Source organism: Oreochromis aureus, linkage group 22 (genome assembly GCF_013358895.1).
Source record: "Oreochromis aureus strain Israel breed Guangdong linkage group 22, ZZ_aureus, whole genome shotgun sequence".
NCBI lineage: Eukaryota > Metazoa > Chordata > Actinopteri > Cichliformes > Cichlidae > Oreochromis > Oreochromis aureus.
Genome location: NC_052962.1, coordinates 7,571,250 through 7,588,107, shown reverse-complemented (window position 1 = coordinate 7,588,107; position 16,858 = coordinate 7,571,250). Strand labels below are relative to the sequence as shown.

The 16,858-nt window shown below is 41.1% G+C and overlaps 1 protein-coding gene across 3 annotated transcripts in view; it reads right to left on the bottom strand.

Annotated features, from left to right (window-relative positions):
- Window positions 1-11,401: 11,401 nt before the first annotated feature.
- Window positions 11,402-16,858, bottom strand: part of trappc9 (trafficking protein particle complex subunit 9) — a 219,019-nt gene continuing 213,562 nt past the window's right edge. For all 3 annotated transcript variants that reach the window (XM_039605603.1, XM_031741703.2, XM_039605604.1), the window contains 2 exons: window positions 13,875-14,098; window positions 11,402-12,773 (listed from right to left, as the gene is read on the bottom strand). In XM_039605603.1, the coding sequence (XP_039461537.1) occupies window positions 12,594-12,773; window positions 13,875-14,098 (404 nt within the window). In that variant the 3' untranslated portion in view covers window positions 11,402-12,593. The remainder of the gene's footprint in view (window positions 12,774-13,874; window positions 14,099-16,858) is intronic.

Sequence of the window (16,858 nt, the reverse complement as noted above, 5' to 3'; positions counted from 1 at the left end):
ACAACAACCTGTTCATCGTAACATCTCCGGGATATTTTTAGCTGCCATTATCCACACACGGGAAAGAGAGGGAGACAGAGAAAAAAATCAATTTACTGTCCGCGAAATCCTCAGATCTTCCACGCAAGCGGCGGACATCCTCATCACAAATGTGCTGAGTCGTCCCTAAGATGGGAGGGTCACGGAGTAAGGAGAGTGGCGGAGAGTTTGGAGTTGTTACTCACACAATGCGCATGAAAGATTCGCGGCTTTATCCTCCGTATCTGTTGCTTCATCCGCGCCTCTGCTCAACACTTGCTGTTGTTTTTGTTTTAGGAATGGAAAAGAAATATTCCCAATAACTGTAAAAACAGTTTCCATCGGAAAGAAAAGTTTCCTTCAAAGGTAAATGTGTTTAGCATCTGGAGCTGCAGGAAAAAGACACTTTACTAGTGGAATCAACACAGCTGCTCACAGCGCGCTCCGTGTCCGCAGTGGCACTCATGCTCCGTTGCGCACACCGCGCTCCAAAGCTCCTCTCCTGATCTGTATGTTCATCACTTTGATTTGGGACGAAAAAAAAGAAAGAAAAAGAAAAACCCACATGTGTGTTTTTACTCCTCGTGTCGGGGTTTCTCAGTTCACCGTGCGTGTCACGAGCTGCTTGTATTTTGAAGACTCCACATTTGATGTCACCACTCACTCCAGACTCTGCTCGGTGGGCGTCGCTCCTCCTTTCTCAGCGTTTTTCTCTTTTTCCAAGTGTCACGATTCAGCTCTCAGTCTGCCCACTCTTGGACGCTTTCTCTCCGCAGGAAAATCAGTCCGGTGTGCAACAGCTCGAGCCCCCTCCCACCCTCCTGTGCTCTCCATTACCCACGACCCCTTCCACAGTGACCACTCCTACTCATTATATGGACCGAGAAAGTTCACTTTAATGTTCACAATAAAGGTTTTTCTTTCCCCTCCACATTCTGGCAGCAGCGGGAATCAGCTCTCCAGACCGGACTCAGCTGCGCATGTTAGCGCGCTCTCCATGGTGCTGAGGACAGACGGACGGACAGCGCCGTCTCTGCACCATACAGACACGGGTTTTGGTACACATACTTTCAACAGGCACAGAAACACGTGACGTGCAACAAGGAGGCATCAGGTCGAGTGCATTTTAAAGAGAAAATCGAGACTGGGTTCCCACATGGCAGCAGCGGGAGACTGTCCCGCAGCAATTACAGTAATCTGATTAACAGCAGTGATGATATTCAGCACAGGCAGCAAGTAAGAGGTTCTAGTTTTTTCACCGTGATTTCTGAACTTCAATCCGAAACATTTACACTGCAGTTTGTCTGAGTTTTACTGTGTTTGATCCACAGTGTCCACGTTTTACACATTCCACACAACAATGGAGAGTAAACGCAGACGGACCATACGTGATGAATCCTGTGTGTCGGTCAGTTTTTCCCCACTGTGGGTGCATGCTGACTCAGGTTCATCAGACTTTGTTGCCAGACTTGGTAGAAATCCCGTAGTTTTTCTTTTTAAGGGAAGTTCTGGGTACTTCATGAGAGAGGTGAGGTCAATATGAGGTGTGAGTGCAATCCGATCTTTTAGGCACATAAGTCAAATCAGAAGACGCCATCTGCATGATGTTCCTTGCTTATGTAGAGCCCCGGAGTCATACCACAGAACAGTGTTTCTTGGTTTATCCTTAGAACCAGCAGAGCAGTAAAGTTTGAGTCAAGCCAAGAATTTCACCAACACAGAGCTGTGTTCAGTTTTATCTGCATAGCACCAAATCACTGTCTCCTCAAGGTGCTTTAAATTGTACTGTAAAGTCTCTACAATAATAATCTGTGGAAACTATAAACTATAAATAAGATACGGAAATATAAATTAAGAAAAAAACATGCAGATTTCTGAAAATGTAAAATGAAAAGCGTAATAATGTTTTCTCCCCTGAAATCTTCGGTTTTGTTTTCTTTGTTTTTTACTTTGCCAGTAACAGTGTTCTTGTGCAAACAACAACTAAACGCTGAAAGCAATAGATATAACATAATCTATGTTCTCTTACTTTAGAGGGAAATTTCTAGTTCATCCAACTCTACAAAAATAGAATTTTAACAATTGTTTCAATGAAAAACACAATTATGTTATTATTGAAATAATTGTTCAAATGAAAACAATATAAAAACGAATATTTCTATATAGCTAGTTTGTTAGTTCATTAGTTATTTAATGTGTGTCTCTTCCTTAACAGTTCAGTTATTTATTTAATTATCATAGCACACAGACACACAAAAAAGTAGGAAAATGGGGTCAAAGGTTAGTCGGAGCCCACAGCTTTATTGGACCTGAGACCTAAAATATACAAAAAAGAAAGCACTTTTGTGAAATACAGCATCATTCCACAACAGATTTAAAAGCTCAAAGTGATCTTGAGCAAGGCAGTTAATCCCATGCAGCAGTAGGAACAGACTCATGATTCTGGCAGCTGCATTTGTCTCCATACGTCAGACAACATAACATTTCAGTTAAGACATTTAGAGGCACGCTTCTTTCTGCTGAACCTAAAGGTTACGAGAGCAGTCCTGTACAGATTAAAGGTCCAAATGTGATATCGGAAAAACATGAATCTGACATGAATTACAATTATGACCTGGATGTGAAAAGGTATACATTTTGGCATATAAGACCTTTGTGTTGCAGCCATGTCTCCTGGCGGTAGGCTGCTAAGTTTCTAAAAAGATGTGGTGTGAGTCACTGCAGTCTGCCTTCAGTCTGACTTGAAAGGAAGAAAAAGTAGAGCTGTCCAGAGATGGTATTTTTCTTTTCCACAGTCTGTGATCCTGACCTTGTGTCAGTCATGTTGAAGGACACAGAGTCATTAAATAAAACAGCAGAAGCATTTTGCACACAACCACTGGAGAGTAGGACTAAAGAGAAAGCTGACCAGCAAGGGTTCATTTAAATCACTGCTGTTTCATTACATGCCAGTGCAACGATTTCTATGCTGTCACAACACATACAGTAGCTATAACAGATATGAACACCACTTCTGCCAGAGTCCATGTGCCTAAGGAATGAAATAAACCCAGGTAAAGCAACAAAAATGGCACCAAGCAGAATCAGAAATTATGGTTGCCCTTCCTTATATTAAAACATTCCACCTTAAAACAATGAAAAATAAATTAGATTCTACAGATTATTTGTGACCTTTACTCATTCCTTAGCCAGGTCATTTCTGAGTGGTTTAGTGAAGAAGGTCAATGTCCTGGAGTGGTACAGGATTAGGATCCAAATGCAGACTCAAGACAGTTGAATGAACTGAAACCAGAAGGTGGGTAATATAAAACACAATCATGAAGCCCACTGAAAGGCCAAACTGAGGGAGGGTAATAGAATTGGCAACTGGATCAAAGGACCACAAGGAAGGTAAAATAAACCAAAAGCTCAAGAATGTAACAGACTGGGTCAGAGACCCAGGACCACAACAGTACCCCTCTTCAACGATGGCTCCAGATGTCCCAAAGAAAAACACTCTGGCCCAGGTGGGTGGAAACATCAAGAGGGAGGGACTGAAAAGCAAATTGAATACAGAGAGCAAATGACGGGGAAAAACTGGAAAAGTTCTGAAGGTTGACCCAGCCACAGAGCTAGGTGGTGGAGCAGTTTATGGACCCAGTTGGGGGACCGGTGGTGGAGATGAAGCATCTGCCACTGGAGTTCTCAGTGTCTGGGTTGCCAGTTCAGTTCAGTCTCTGGCTGGGTGTGTCCTGGCAACAGCTGATCCAGGCACAGAAGCTGTGCACCTCCTGCACCTTCATCCTCAGCACAGGAACAGAGATGGTCCTGGCCTTAGTCACCCTAATGTTGACCCACCCAAGTGGAAAGGCTGGTTAGAAGCTGTCTTAGTTGCTGATGCAGCAACAATGCTTGAGTGCCGAGCTGCTGCTGCAACAGCACTGTACAGGCCCCAGACCTTGAAATACCCACTTTATGCAACTTTCTTCCATTTCAGTCTCTTCGATAAACTCCTTCTCAGTGAATAACTCATTGGGTTTTTAAAAAAAATTTTGTGGTAAATTACAGTAGCTTTGTTGCTTTCATGTTTATATATTTATTTTAACGTACATGCAAGCGTTGCTGCTTCACTGTAAATGCATTGGAACCAGCGTTAATTAGAGATGTGAGTTTGCTAGCCTTAAAACATTGCAGTTCACATAACACATGCAGGGATTGAACAACCAACCTTCCAATTAGTGGATGACCTGCTCTAACTCCTCCTACAGCCACCCCTGTAGCTGAAGAGCAACACAGCCCAGTTATGCTCTCTCATATATGGAATAACTAGGCAGTGATTCATTTGCAGAGATAAGTGCATGTTTGAAGAGGCATGGCCTACAATTGGGACAAAAAGGAAGGTTATGGAACCAACAGCTGTCCAAATCTGAAAGGTAAAAATGGTGGACATAAAAAATGTATTAATTTATTTCATTTTTTATTTGTGAATTGTAATTTATACGAAGGGCTGCTAGGTGAGTCAACTGTTCATATTGTAACTGGTTCAGGGCAAGAGTGCAGACAGTTTGTTGCACTTTTGGAGAAGCATAAGAGTGAATATGGTGACATAGGCCACCACAAAGCATTTTCACATTAGACACTGAACCTGACATTTAATTGACTTGTTCAAGCTTTCTCTCACTTAAATAAGATAACTGAAAAACTGAAGATAAAGTAATTAAACTATATGCAGTGTATCAACAGCACACTGTATAAAGTTAAAAGTCCTTTGAATTGTGCAAAAACACATGTTTTGTTGACAACTGGTTTTGGGAATGTTTATTAAATTTATTTATTGCTGCGTATTTCACATTTTCATCCTCCAATTTTCACTTACATCTACTCTCACCAGTAACAGTTTATTTTAAAAAAAAAAAATCAAGTTAATATTGAGTGGAACTGAGATCAGCTTGTTGGCATGCCCTTCCACATGTGGCCCTGTAAACAAGTGAATTGCCCACCCCTGTCCTAACATCTGTGTGTAGTCTCCGCTCAGTACGAGCTGTTTACTACAGTGTGAGTAAATCTTTCAGAGTATATCAGGAGCACTGGCAAAATATTTCTTCCTTCTCCACAGCCCCCCTCCATCTGGTGGTGCCTGAGACCAACTTAGCTGGCCTCTGCCAAAAACTGACCCTGCTTAGAAACATATGGGGATAAATCTGCAGTAAGATGAGAAAAACACAGTGATGGAAGTGGAAACCATATACTCCTAATTAGAAAAGCAACCCACAGCATGAGAATAGGGTAAAGGTGGAGTGCGAATGAAAACTGAACATCCACAATAGTAAAATCCTAAACAATACATATTTACAACAGCAACTGTTCTCCATGGTCTTCTGCTCCTTCAAGCACGTTTTCCCTCATTTTTGCAGAGATAAAAATTGATCCTGGACTGCTCCCCTTCCCTAACATACAATAGTTTAGAGTTTTTAAATGCATCGTCTTGTTCATTTGAGGACTGTACATGTTATTCTCCTACATTGTGGTGTGGAGCTACTTGTCTGCCACTGATTTTATGTTGACTGAATTATTGAGAGGTTTTCTATGCCCTGAAACACGTATGATTCATACTCTTTAACTGTTACTGTTCATGTTTAACATCCCATTTTTAAAACCAGAAATACAAAAAATTGACGTGGATGATACCAAACTCTTTATCAAATGCAAAAGCTTTTTAAAAACTTGAGTTTTGTTTTTTTGCTGTATTTTTAATGCATTTATGTCATTTCCTCTTCTATAAAGCTTTTAAAGGGGTTTTCTTTCCTCCTAATTTGAGATTCTGAAGGAAACCCAGCAAACTTGACCCAAGACTCATCTTGACACAGGTAAGAAGCCGAATGTGTTCATAAGCCAAGGCATCGACCAGCGGTTCATAAATGCAGCCATTTAGGAGTCTAAACAGCTCCACTAATCAGCAGCGTCTGGATCTGTAGTTGTTCTATATTTAGCTCATAGCTCAAGTCTCAGCCCACCTACAGAACTGTTAATGCATTTCTGGAGATGATCCGAGAGGAAAGTTTAATAATGGCAACTTCTCAGATTAGTCTCCATGGTAATGACACAGAATTTACTGTGCGATCGCTCTTCTCATCATGCCTGCACAGACACTGAAACATATTTCTGAAGGCTGCACGCGGGCAGAATTTCTCCGCATATGATCTGAGCTGACAGAAAAGACATATGACAGAAAAAGTCCACAGTGATGAGTGAGAGAAGTTGGAAATTCAACCCAGATGGATTAACTGACTGACAGCCGAGTACTCTGATTGGTTAAGCCCAACCCAGTTGGAAATACCAGCCACAAACAGGAGATACATTAATGTCAACTAATTGGTTTGTGCTAGTTGACAAGACATTACTGTTTACACTCCGTTGGGGATGTAAAGCTTCACAGCTAAGAGCACTGAATAAAGTACATTAACCTTTATTTCTCTTTTTAGGGTCCCTGTTGCATCAAGTTCTTCAGATGAGCAACAGAATTATTAATTATAATTATTAGGTCTTTTTTTTTTTTTTGCTCATACATGTGTATTAAAAAAGAGAAAATAAACAACTTTCTTCACCTACTGAGAAACCAAGACCAGCCAACAGTGCAATGGAAAGTGAGAAAAATGAGCTGCTGCACAAATGTTTCTGTGTGGGTTTGTTCTAGTAGAGGAGTGCTAGTGTAACGCTGACTTCTTGTTTTGAAATGTAAATTACATATTTTCTGTGGCATTCGAGTAAAAGTACTTCATCAGACCTATTTTGTTACATTACAGGAATGTAACTAATAGAAGGATTGATTTGATTTAATACTCTGGGAAAATATCTTTCAGTCTTCTTAAGCTATTATCAGACAACATGATGTGAGGTTGATAAGAAGCCTGATCTGGAAGAGGCATGACGACGGAAAATAGTCCCATATATCTATAACAATGATATATAAAAGACAGATGCTAGACAGAGAACCACAGATGTCTAGCACTCAATAGCGACTCCTGGTTGTACAAAACGGCCAATTTTATGTTGGAATATAAGCATAATATAACTGCTGCAAAGAGACACATTACAGATGAGCTGCAATTATTTGTAAAACAATCTGAGAGTTGTCCTGCGACAGACTGGCAACCTGTCCAGGGTGTACCCCGCCTCTCGCCCTATGACAGCTGGGATAGGCTCCAGCGCCCCCCCGCGACCCTGAAAAGGATAAGCGGAAGCGAATGGATGGATGGATGGAATCTGGGAGTGAATGCAGTCTGTTCGAGTCAGACCAAGTTGTTTGGAGACAGGTTGCCTCCCACCAGGTGACCTGTACAACTGCTTTGCAACAACAGCCTCTATGGAGAAAACAAAGTCCCTGCAATCACTGGTCAACCACCAGGGAGGAGGAGGCCGTGCTGTTTTTACTCTAGTGTGACACACTTGGGTCCGTTGATCTTTGACTTCTGTAAACACCTGATGGCCTTACAGTCTTAAGCTTGTTCCCAGTCCTTTATGTTGTGAATTATGGTTTCCATTACTGACCTTGTGACTGACAAGTCGCTACCACTGCCTCGGCTTCTTAGATCTGCTCTTCATTTGTTGTCTGGGATTTCAAAAGATCGAGGTATTGACGAGGAAAACTCAACTCAAGGCTTCACATATGGATTACACTACTGATGTCACTGATGATGTTGCAGTAACACCGTCCATCTTTTACAGTCTTGAGTCTATAGCTGTGGTTTATGACAACAGTGGCTGTGGCAGATAAGATATAAGAATAAAAAAAAGCTGAGCTGGAAGGGGCTGTGGCAGATAGATGGGTTAGGGACAAACATCTAGTCCAGGGGTCTCGAACTCCAGGCCTCGAGGGCCGGTGTCCTGCAGGTTTTAGATGCGTCCTTGATCCAACACAGCTGATTTAAATGGCTAAATCACCACCTCAACATGTCTTAAAGTTCTCCAGAGGCCTGGTAATGAAGTAACCATTTGATTCAGGTGTGTTGACCCAGGGTGAGATCTAAAACCTGCAGGACACCGGCCCTCGAGGCCTGGAGTTCAAGACCCCTGATCTAGTCTGTTGTGTGCTTTTTAAGAGTGAAGTTTTTTACTCATCTAATTAGAGAAAGTGTGTTAAGTTATTATCTGTAAGTCAGCTTGTCCACTTTTTCAATTCAACTCAATTTTAATTTATACAGCACCAAAAAACGACAGTCAACTCAAGGTGCTTTATACTGTAAGGTAGACCCAACAATAATACATACAGAGAAAAACCCAACAATCATATGACCCGCTATGAACAAGCAGTTTGGCAACAGTGGGAAGGAAAAACTCCCTTTTAACAGGAAGAAACCTCCAGCAGGTTATTGGCTGTTATAAATGTGAATACATGGAAAGTTTAACATTTTCATCTTGTGGGGACTTTAACTACATACGCAGCAGCACTCATCCACACTGAGTTCAGGTTGGGTATTTTTCATATTTACCGGGTTCTATGCTGCAGGGTTAAGACTTTGTATTAACTCAGAGTCACAGTGGATCAGTAAATATTGAGCAGGTGAGGATTCCTGTGCAACATTTTTCCTCCACACTTGTCTTTCTTCAGCACACACCTTAATCCCCCCACCACCATTTCACTCCCGAGATCATTTGCATATTGAGGCTGCCGATATATGTGAATGAACATGACTTAGCAGTCAGTACTGAAAGAGAGGAGAGAGGAAATTTAATTGAACTCTGGCTTCTTGCAGAGTCATTTTCATACAGACACTTTATGGTCTTCAGCAGAGCTCTGGGGGCGTCTTTGCTACAAAATGAACGGCTCTCGTTTTTTCTGAAACTAAAGACTTTCCTCACGTTTGAAACAATCTAATTTCAGGCAGAGAGGAAGTGCATCAGATTGATGGATGATTGTTAGGCTGATTACAATCAGAATTACAGGTTTGCTGCAAGTTAATGAAGCTTGGGGGCTAATAATACAGTGCTGATGTTTGATAAGAAACCTCATTTAAACTCAAAGACATGATGCTTAAGTCTGTTCTGGGTGGTCTCACTCCTGGGATGGTCAGCATACTGTGTGGGACAAAGATGAGATTAAAATATATACATTAAAAAAAAACACCTTTAATAAAATATGTTTGAAGGGCTTGTTTTTAAATCCAGACACTGTTTCCATAAGGACTGCCTGTGTGCCACCTTAAAAAGAAATTCCCTCATTTGGAGTTCTGAAGATGTTGATGGAGAGCACTGGACAGTACGACGCATGAAATGTCCTGTAAAGGTTTTGATGAAATATTTAGTTAACGATGGTCAAAACGAGATGAGACCCAGGCGTGTCCGTCATTACTGTTTTAGCTCTCATCCTCCTCCCTTACAGCTTTCTAATTGGCCGACAACCAATTAGAAAGCTGTAAGCCACAGCAGGTCTGTGAAAACGGTTGTAATACGACTTCAGTAGTTCTGAAGGGAACTTTGCTAACAGGAAACAGAAACTGATGCTGTGGCGTTTAAAGGACAGCCAAGTGTTTGGTTTGACCGATGAGGATAAAATCCATATTTTCTAAGATGCGCCGTGTTTCTCGCCCAGGCCAGTCTGAAGCACACAGAACTTTCACTTGCTTCTTAATGCTCCAGTTTTCTGCTTTCCATTTTCAGCTCTTCTTCTGAGCTCTGAAAGGCATCCACGGTGAATTAGTGGAATCTGCGCTCCAATACTAGGATACAAACCAAAACACGATTCTTTGCCTCCATAAACATGACGCAATCATTTATGAGTAAAACAACTGAAACAGTGTCAAATGTATTAACACTTTATAATACAGTCAGTGACTAAGGGTTTCATCCCACTTTAACCAAATTATATGCAGCGTAACTTATTTGAAATTACAGTGTAATTATATTTATCTGCAAATATCGAAAGGTAGATACTCTGGAATAAGGGCATAAAAAGTCAAGTTTTTAAAGGAAACAAAAATTATACTCTAAGTAAATGTAACTAGTGCATGATTTCCTGATCATTTAACAGAAAAACTATTTTTCCCCATCTTACGCCACAAGTACACAAACCCGTCACACATATCAATATAATGAATATTAAATAACAATGTAGGAAAATAAAGATGTAAAGAAGCCAAAGTTAAGACACTCCATAATACAGCCTCTGTCCCAAAAAGTACTTAAAAATTACTTATGCACTGCTTGTATTTATTTACAGTACGACTGTTTTAAAAACCTGACCTGTTACCTTCTTATTCTAGTGTCTAAGTATTAGTAAATATAATTACATTGTCATTTCAAATACAATACACTGAAATTCTATTTAATTACATGGGGAATTACGCTATTTTAAGCTAAATAAGTATTACTAGTTATTCAAATAATTAATTATTAAGGAAAAGATTTACATGTAATCAAATTACTTAAAGTCAGTAGGATACGTTTAATTGCTACCTTTGCTTTGTTATTTAGGTTGATTTTCAGGTCCAGCACATAGCAGAAAAGTTAAGATTTGCATTTGAAAGTGAGTGTGCTGCACCGTGTGTCGACCAGAAGCTCAGAGTGCACACTTTGATATCAACAACAGTATTTAAGAGAAAATATGTTTTTACCGATGCATGCAGGAGGACCCACCCAGAGCTACAGTTCATTTTTAAACTAGTTCCACATTGAGCCGATAGACGCTCACACACAGAATCTATTAATAGTCCAACAAATAAATACATAGATAAACTCATCAGTACAGGGAGCATGAGTTTGTAACTGTTTGCATTGTATGCAGGAGAAAACATCACAGCACTAAAATAAAAAGAAGTCCATTAAAACACACCTATAAAACCTGCATCTTTACATGAATACAGACTCTTTCATGGTGTACAGTTTCAGTGTCAGGTGGTGGGAGAGCTTGTTATTAGCCTTCTTTTCAGACTCCGCTGGGACCTGTAGTAACCTGAAAGGTTGCAGAAATTCAACTGTTACTGGAAAACAGTTTTCAAATGGACTCTATTAGCAGTGCTCTGGGTAACTCCCAGTGCATCAATGCGCATTAAAACACAGAAATGTACACTGTGGTGAGTGTCAGTGTAGCTGCTACTCAGTCACAGGCTATAAATATGCTGTGTATAACTCAAAGTGCGCAAACAGCCTGCAAGCTATCACTGGTCAACAACACGGTGTTTGGCTGCCTGTTCCAGCATTAATTCAACATTAAAAATGATTATTACTCTCTAATATTTTTCTCTCTAATTGCAGTTTATGGATTTTGAAGAATGTAAATGTCAGAATTGAGCATCCACAAGAAGCTGTTATAGTAAAGGTCACCTCAGTGGGCACGATAAATGAAGATCAGCACAAATATTTAACAGCTTGGATAGACAAATGAAAATGATGCCCAAATGAACAATAGTCGTCTTCTTTTAACATTTATTTACAGCTATCATAAGTCACACACAATGGGCCTAATCTAAGAGACTCAAATCCATAATTCAGTGTACTGATACAGGCTGAGGTAAGTCCATACAGCAGTGGAACAGTTTCAGTGTTCACTCTTGGCTAAACCCAGAATTTGGCACTGTAGTAATAATAGCTAAAGAAAGCACTAGCATTGTTTTGCACGTCCTTGTTGAGTCTTGCGCTACCTTTCTGTGGCTTATCCAGCAGGCTGCTTCTAACCAGCCAGTTTATGAGGTGAGAAAATCAAAACCATTCTCAAGTTAAACTTTTGTTCAAGGTCACCTTCTTCTCATATAGCAGCCATGTCTCCTATGAATATGCTGAATGTGCAGGCCAGGAACAGCAGGCTTTGTGAGCAGACTGTGGCTGTGTGCAAGTAAACAGTGGATCTTGAAACCGCTGGCAATGCTCAGATATAAGTGTGCTCAGGTTTTCATATTATATTTTATCAGCCTTCTTTAATGCATCAGCCTTTGTTAAAATTGAGGCTGGTACAGAACAGGAAGTGTTGGTCCAAATATCCCCCAGTTGACCCCCATGGGCTAAAAAAGCAGGCTAACTTTGGTTCGCATGCACCCACTTAACAAACCAGCTTGATTTTTCGGACAATATGAAAACATGAGCACACTTACTCCCCCTTACCGTACAACTGACAACCAACACCACAGTATGTGTATTACAGAGCAATCCACAGTCTGACAAATCAGGGCTACATAAAATCAGATGCTGCTGCACAGCTAATAAGATGACTTCCTGTATTTGAGGCTAGCTAGCTTGCTTCCTCAGTGATCAACATTGTTAGCATGTGTTGCTGCTGGTTAACAGTGTGAATTGCTGTGCTGTCTTAACCAGGAAACATGAGCCGATTTACTTTGTCTCCCTTTGTTGTTGTGAAAGTCGGTGACTCTGCACTCAGAAAGGATGGAGAATAGGATTTTACCTGGCATTACCCCGCGCAAATTTGCAGGTCAGATTGTGTGTTTTGTTTTTATTCACCCCAAGCACACATGTTGTGTTAACTATACAAACGCAGAAACATTTACCAAAATGATATTCATATGTCAATTCATTATAATGCTACTGTATTTACATATAACAGCAACAAAACACCCGATCTCTTGGTCAGGTCTATGACCTTGAAGTCCTTAGGCCCCGGCCTGTGGTGGAGCGTCGAGGGCTCTGATGTGGACGCTGGGCAGAGTGAACCAGGCCAAAGGAAGCTCTCGTCCAGCGCTGTCGTCCTGGAATTTGATATTAAGGTAGAAATCCCCGGTGTAAAGGAAAAGCAGGGCACCCTCACATACAGTACTTTCGTTGGGTTTAACCTGGTGACAGAAAAGAGACACAGCAGTAAGAACTGTTAGTGGTCACCTCGCTGTCATTTCCTAATGCAGGTTCAGCTGAATGACTGGCTTTGATGATGAAGAGCAGACAAGTTCTCGTTCAGCTGAGAACGACAGCCAGAATTAAGCAGTTCTGCACATTCATGAAAATGAGGAATTCAAGTATTCTTTCATGTGCTTTTAAAACTCTTTGTTCTGAGTCGTGTTCAACAGCCTGCAGCTTGTTTAACATCAGCAATGAGAAGCGATTATATACAAATACTGACTCTGAGGATCTCTTCAGAGCCAATAGAAATATTTTTACGATGACAGTAAAAGGACCATGCCATCTTTTGAGGCGTTAGGGTTGTTTTGCGAAGAAAAGTAGAACCTTTAGACTTTCCAGTGTGTTTTCCTCCCCGTCTACTCAGCCACTCAGTTCTATTTAAAGTAACTGACAGTGACTTGTGCAATCGATCAAAACAAAAGTCACGTCTGTCTCTGCTGTTCCCAGATGTGCAGCATATATGGAAAACAGAGCTGTAAAGAGCTTCTATAATAACTTCAAATACTGCACATGAGTAAATTCTTTAAACTGTATTTACAGACCAACTTTTCTATAGTGTGTTATAAACCATTCATTAAATCTCTTTGGCGTGTAGTGCTCTCTAGTCCTGTGTAACATCTTTTTGGGGGTAACACTGTATTTATCTTCTCTTATCATCCTTTGAATGACCCTCAGATTAAATAACTATTTTCACTTTGGCTTTCAGCACAATGTTTTATTTGGATTGATTCGGTGTGAGTTGGCTCATTTACTAGATATCAGTGGTAGCGACTGTTGCATACAATCAATCTAAAACTAAGAAGACTAAACTACCTCTTTCCAGAAGTTATGACCTTAAAAAAATGCAGTTACCTTAGTTAGGAGTTACTGAGCCCATTACAATATCAGCTTAAACTCCTGTGATGTGACTGTGTTACAATCGAGTACATGTGACCTCTGCTGCAGTGACCCTTCACCATTAAGAATAGATTTGTATTTGCATATCTCAGGTGTTTGCTGGGAAACAACATGAATATAGAACTGTGGTTCTGACTGACCGTATCAATGTAGAAGGTGTTGGAGCCGATGAAGGTGACTCCGTCCTCCAGATCGTAGTTCTGGACTCCATTCTGATAATCCTGATATGGCACCACGTTCAGAGCCAGGGGCCCCACTGAATTCTTGCTGCGATTGGTCAGTTTTACTTCCAGGCTCACAGCATCCCCCACTTTACAGTCGGCGATGACATCGCAGTCACATGGTTTCTTATTCACCAACACATCTTGAAACAAAAAAGAAAAAGAAGGACGGAAAGGATCAGTATGGGCAGGACAAGAGAGAAAGAATAAAAAAACAACATTCAAATCTAGCAAGTGTTCATTGTAGTAATATAACAAGCACCCAACACACACACCACCCTGTCACAACCACAAAAGAAATAAATCCACACTGAGTTCAGTTCAATTCCTCTAAAGGTTGGCCACTGAGTCCTGATGTGTTCCCTATTTGGCTAAGGTGCAGGGGGAGACACAACGATTTGTTTTGAGCAATGAGCTCAGTGAACTGAGCGCCTACACGCTCCAGGCGGGCTGAGAAGAAGACCGACTTCAAACGTGGGAGTTCAGGGGCTCCCGAAAAGATCACCTGAGTAATGACTCCTCTGAGAGTAACAGCAGTGCGCACACACACACACACACACACACACACACACACACACACACACACACACACACGTGAAAACCACTTGTCATATACTTTCTAGTGTCACGCCTGCGGCTGTGATAAACACTGAGTCACAGCGGCTCAGTCTGTGTGACAGGCAGATGAAAGAGCTGAGCTCACTGCTGCTGGTGCGCCGATCTGTTGTGTACATTGAGGGGTGGTGGCAAGTGGGGAAGTATTAAGATAGGCAATCCAGCAGGAAGGTGGGGGGGGACGAGGACGGGCGTGGGCAGCTGAGGCTGTGCTGTCACAGCCAGGCAGAGAGAGCCCCAGGGAGGCTGGAGCTACAGGAGGGTGACATTGAGACTCACGTCTGTATTAAAGAACACACTTCACTCAACACAGACTACCACCAGCACACACTGAGGGGCTACGAGAGCTTTTCTTCTCCTTCTTTTTATTATTTGTGTTCAGCGTCTGTCTAGACTTCACAGGATGCACATAGAGAAGTTTCTGGATCTAAAAAGTAAAGCTAACTTTAACTGGCTCAAGCTTGCATTTTTTCTAGTGGCCAGCAGGGCGCAGCTCCTCTGGTAGCAACAAGAAGTCATTTTGTAGAAACAACATCGTCCTCCTCGGATCTACGACCTGAGTAGACACCTCTCCCTCTCTGGTTTAGTTCCAGCCCTTGCTCGTCACGTTTGGCCTCACTCGTCTTTGACATTTGGACTCAATATACGATTCCACGATCACAATGTGAAACTCTTGTTATTGTAATGTCTCTTAATTTTAAACGAATAGGATACATATTTAAAAATTGGCATGTTTTTGTTTCCTGGCTGAAATTTTCAATTGTAATTACAAAAGTTTGGCAAAATAAAAAAAAAGAAAGCTGTAAGGGGGCAAGATTGTCATGTGTTGCAATGATTATATTGAAAAATGCTGAGCTACTGCGGTGATATTGGACCAGAAAAAGCTATGGTATAAACAAGCCACATAATTGTGCAATATCCTGCAAAGAAAAGTCTTTTTGAATGTAGTTAAAATGCAGAAATAACACAGAGCTGCAGGAAAACACCAAAAATAACACTGTTTAAAGTGGACGTCTCAATGCAATCAATAATTATTATTATTATTATTGTTTAATTTTAACAAAAACGCTGAGAGTAAGGCTGGATTATGAAGATAATATCATCAACTGTCTTTGTTGCCATCAAATTTTGCCTACTTTTATTTTTTGCAACATTGTAGATTTTTCAGTTTTTACTAAATTTAGCTCGAGGCGCCATCCACATTTTTGGCACTTTTGTAGTCTTCAATAAAAAGAAGTTTGTTTTGTTTCGAGTAGTTGCTGTGGTTTATTCACAGCAGTAGATTTCTTTAAAACAATCCAGGCATGAATAAGAGGAAAGCACTTATGAAGGGACAAGTTGAGAAAGTACTCAAATGTGAAGCTGATGGCTGGGCCAGACGATGCACAATGGAAACATCACTCGATTCGTTTTCATCAGGCTTCTTCTGGAAGAGCTGATGTAAGGTTGGGGTTCAAGAGATTTCTTTCTTTGGAAAAGAAAGTGTTGACTTCTTTAACAGCACAGTGATCCATTCCTGCTCTAAACCCGGGCCGTTTTGTGGCCGCTCAAGCAACTGAGCTCCATCTGCAATGTGTTCTGCGTGCATTTAACCCCAATTACATGCGCTGTCCCACCAAGATTAATTTGATAGCTATATGCATGTATAAATAATGCATTTCCCAGTAAGAGTCAAACTACTTTGCCTTTTCCAGTACACGAACTCACTTAGCAGAAACTGCAGCTCTGTGACCCGCTCATTGTCTCTATACAGGCCTCTTCCTGCAAATACTTATTACACTGTGTCAAAACTAAGTAGGTTTAGCCATGTGGACGTGCACATGATCAAGTTTTCCTACGCTGTATAGCAGAGATCTACTCGGATTGCTTGCTGTTATTCAAACACTGTAATCATCTCACGCTGTTGTGAAGAGCATATGGAAAATTACGGACTTTGGCTCTTACTGGAAGACCTCTGCTGATGTGCGTGCACACACCCATCCATACACACACGCACAAAACATAACCCTTTCATAGACAGAAGTGCTCAGCCTATAGTGACACCTTTGCAAGTAGTTATATTTAGTTTGTTCAAAGTCTTGTTGCTAGGAGATGTGCAAATTATAGGTAGCCTACATTGACTCTAAAACTGGAAACAAATTCTTTCACATTAAAAGCGAACAAAAGAGGATGGTTCGTCTGTAATGAGCTGATGAACTCCCACACACGCGCAGCTCTGTCACACACACACCCACAGCCTGAACACTTGCTGCAGTTTCTCTACTCTGCCATCCTCGATTGCATATCAG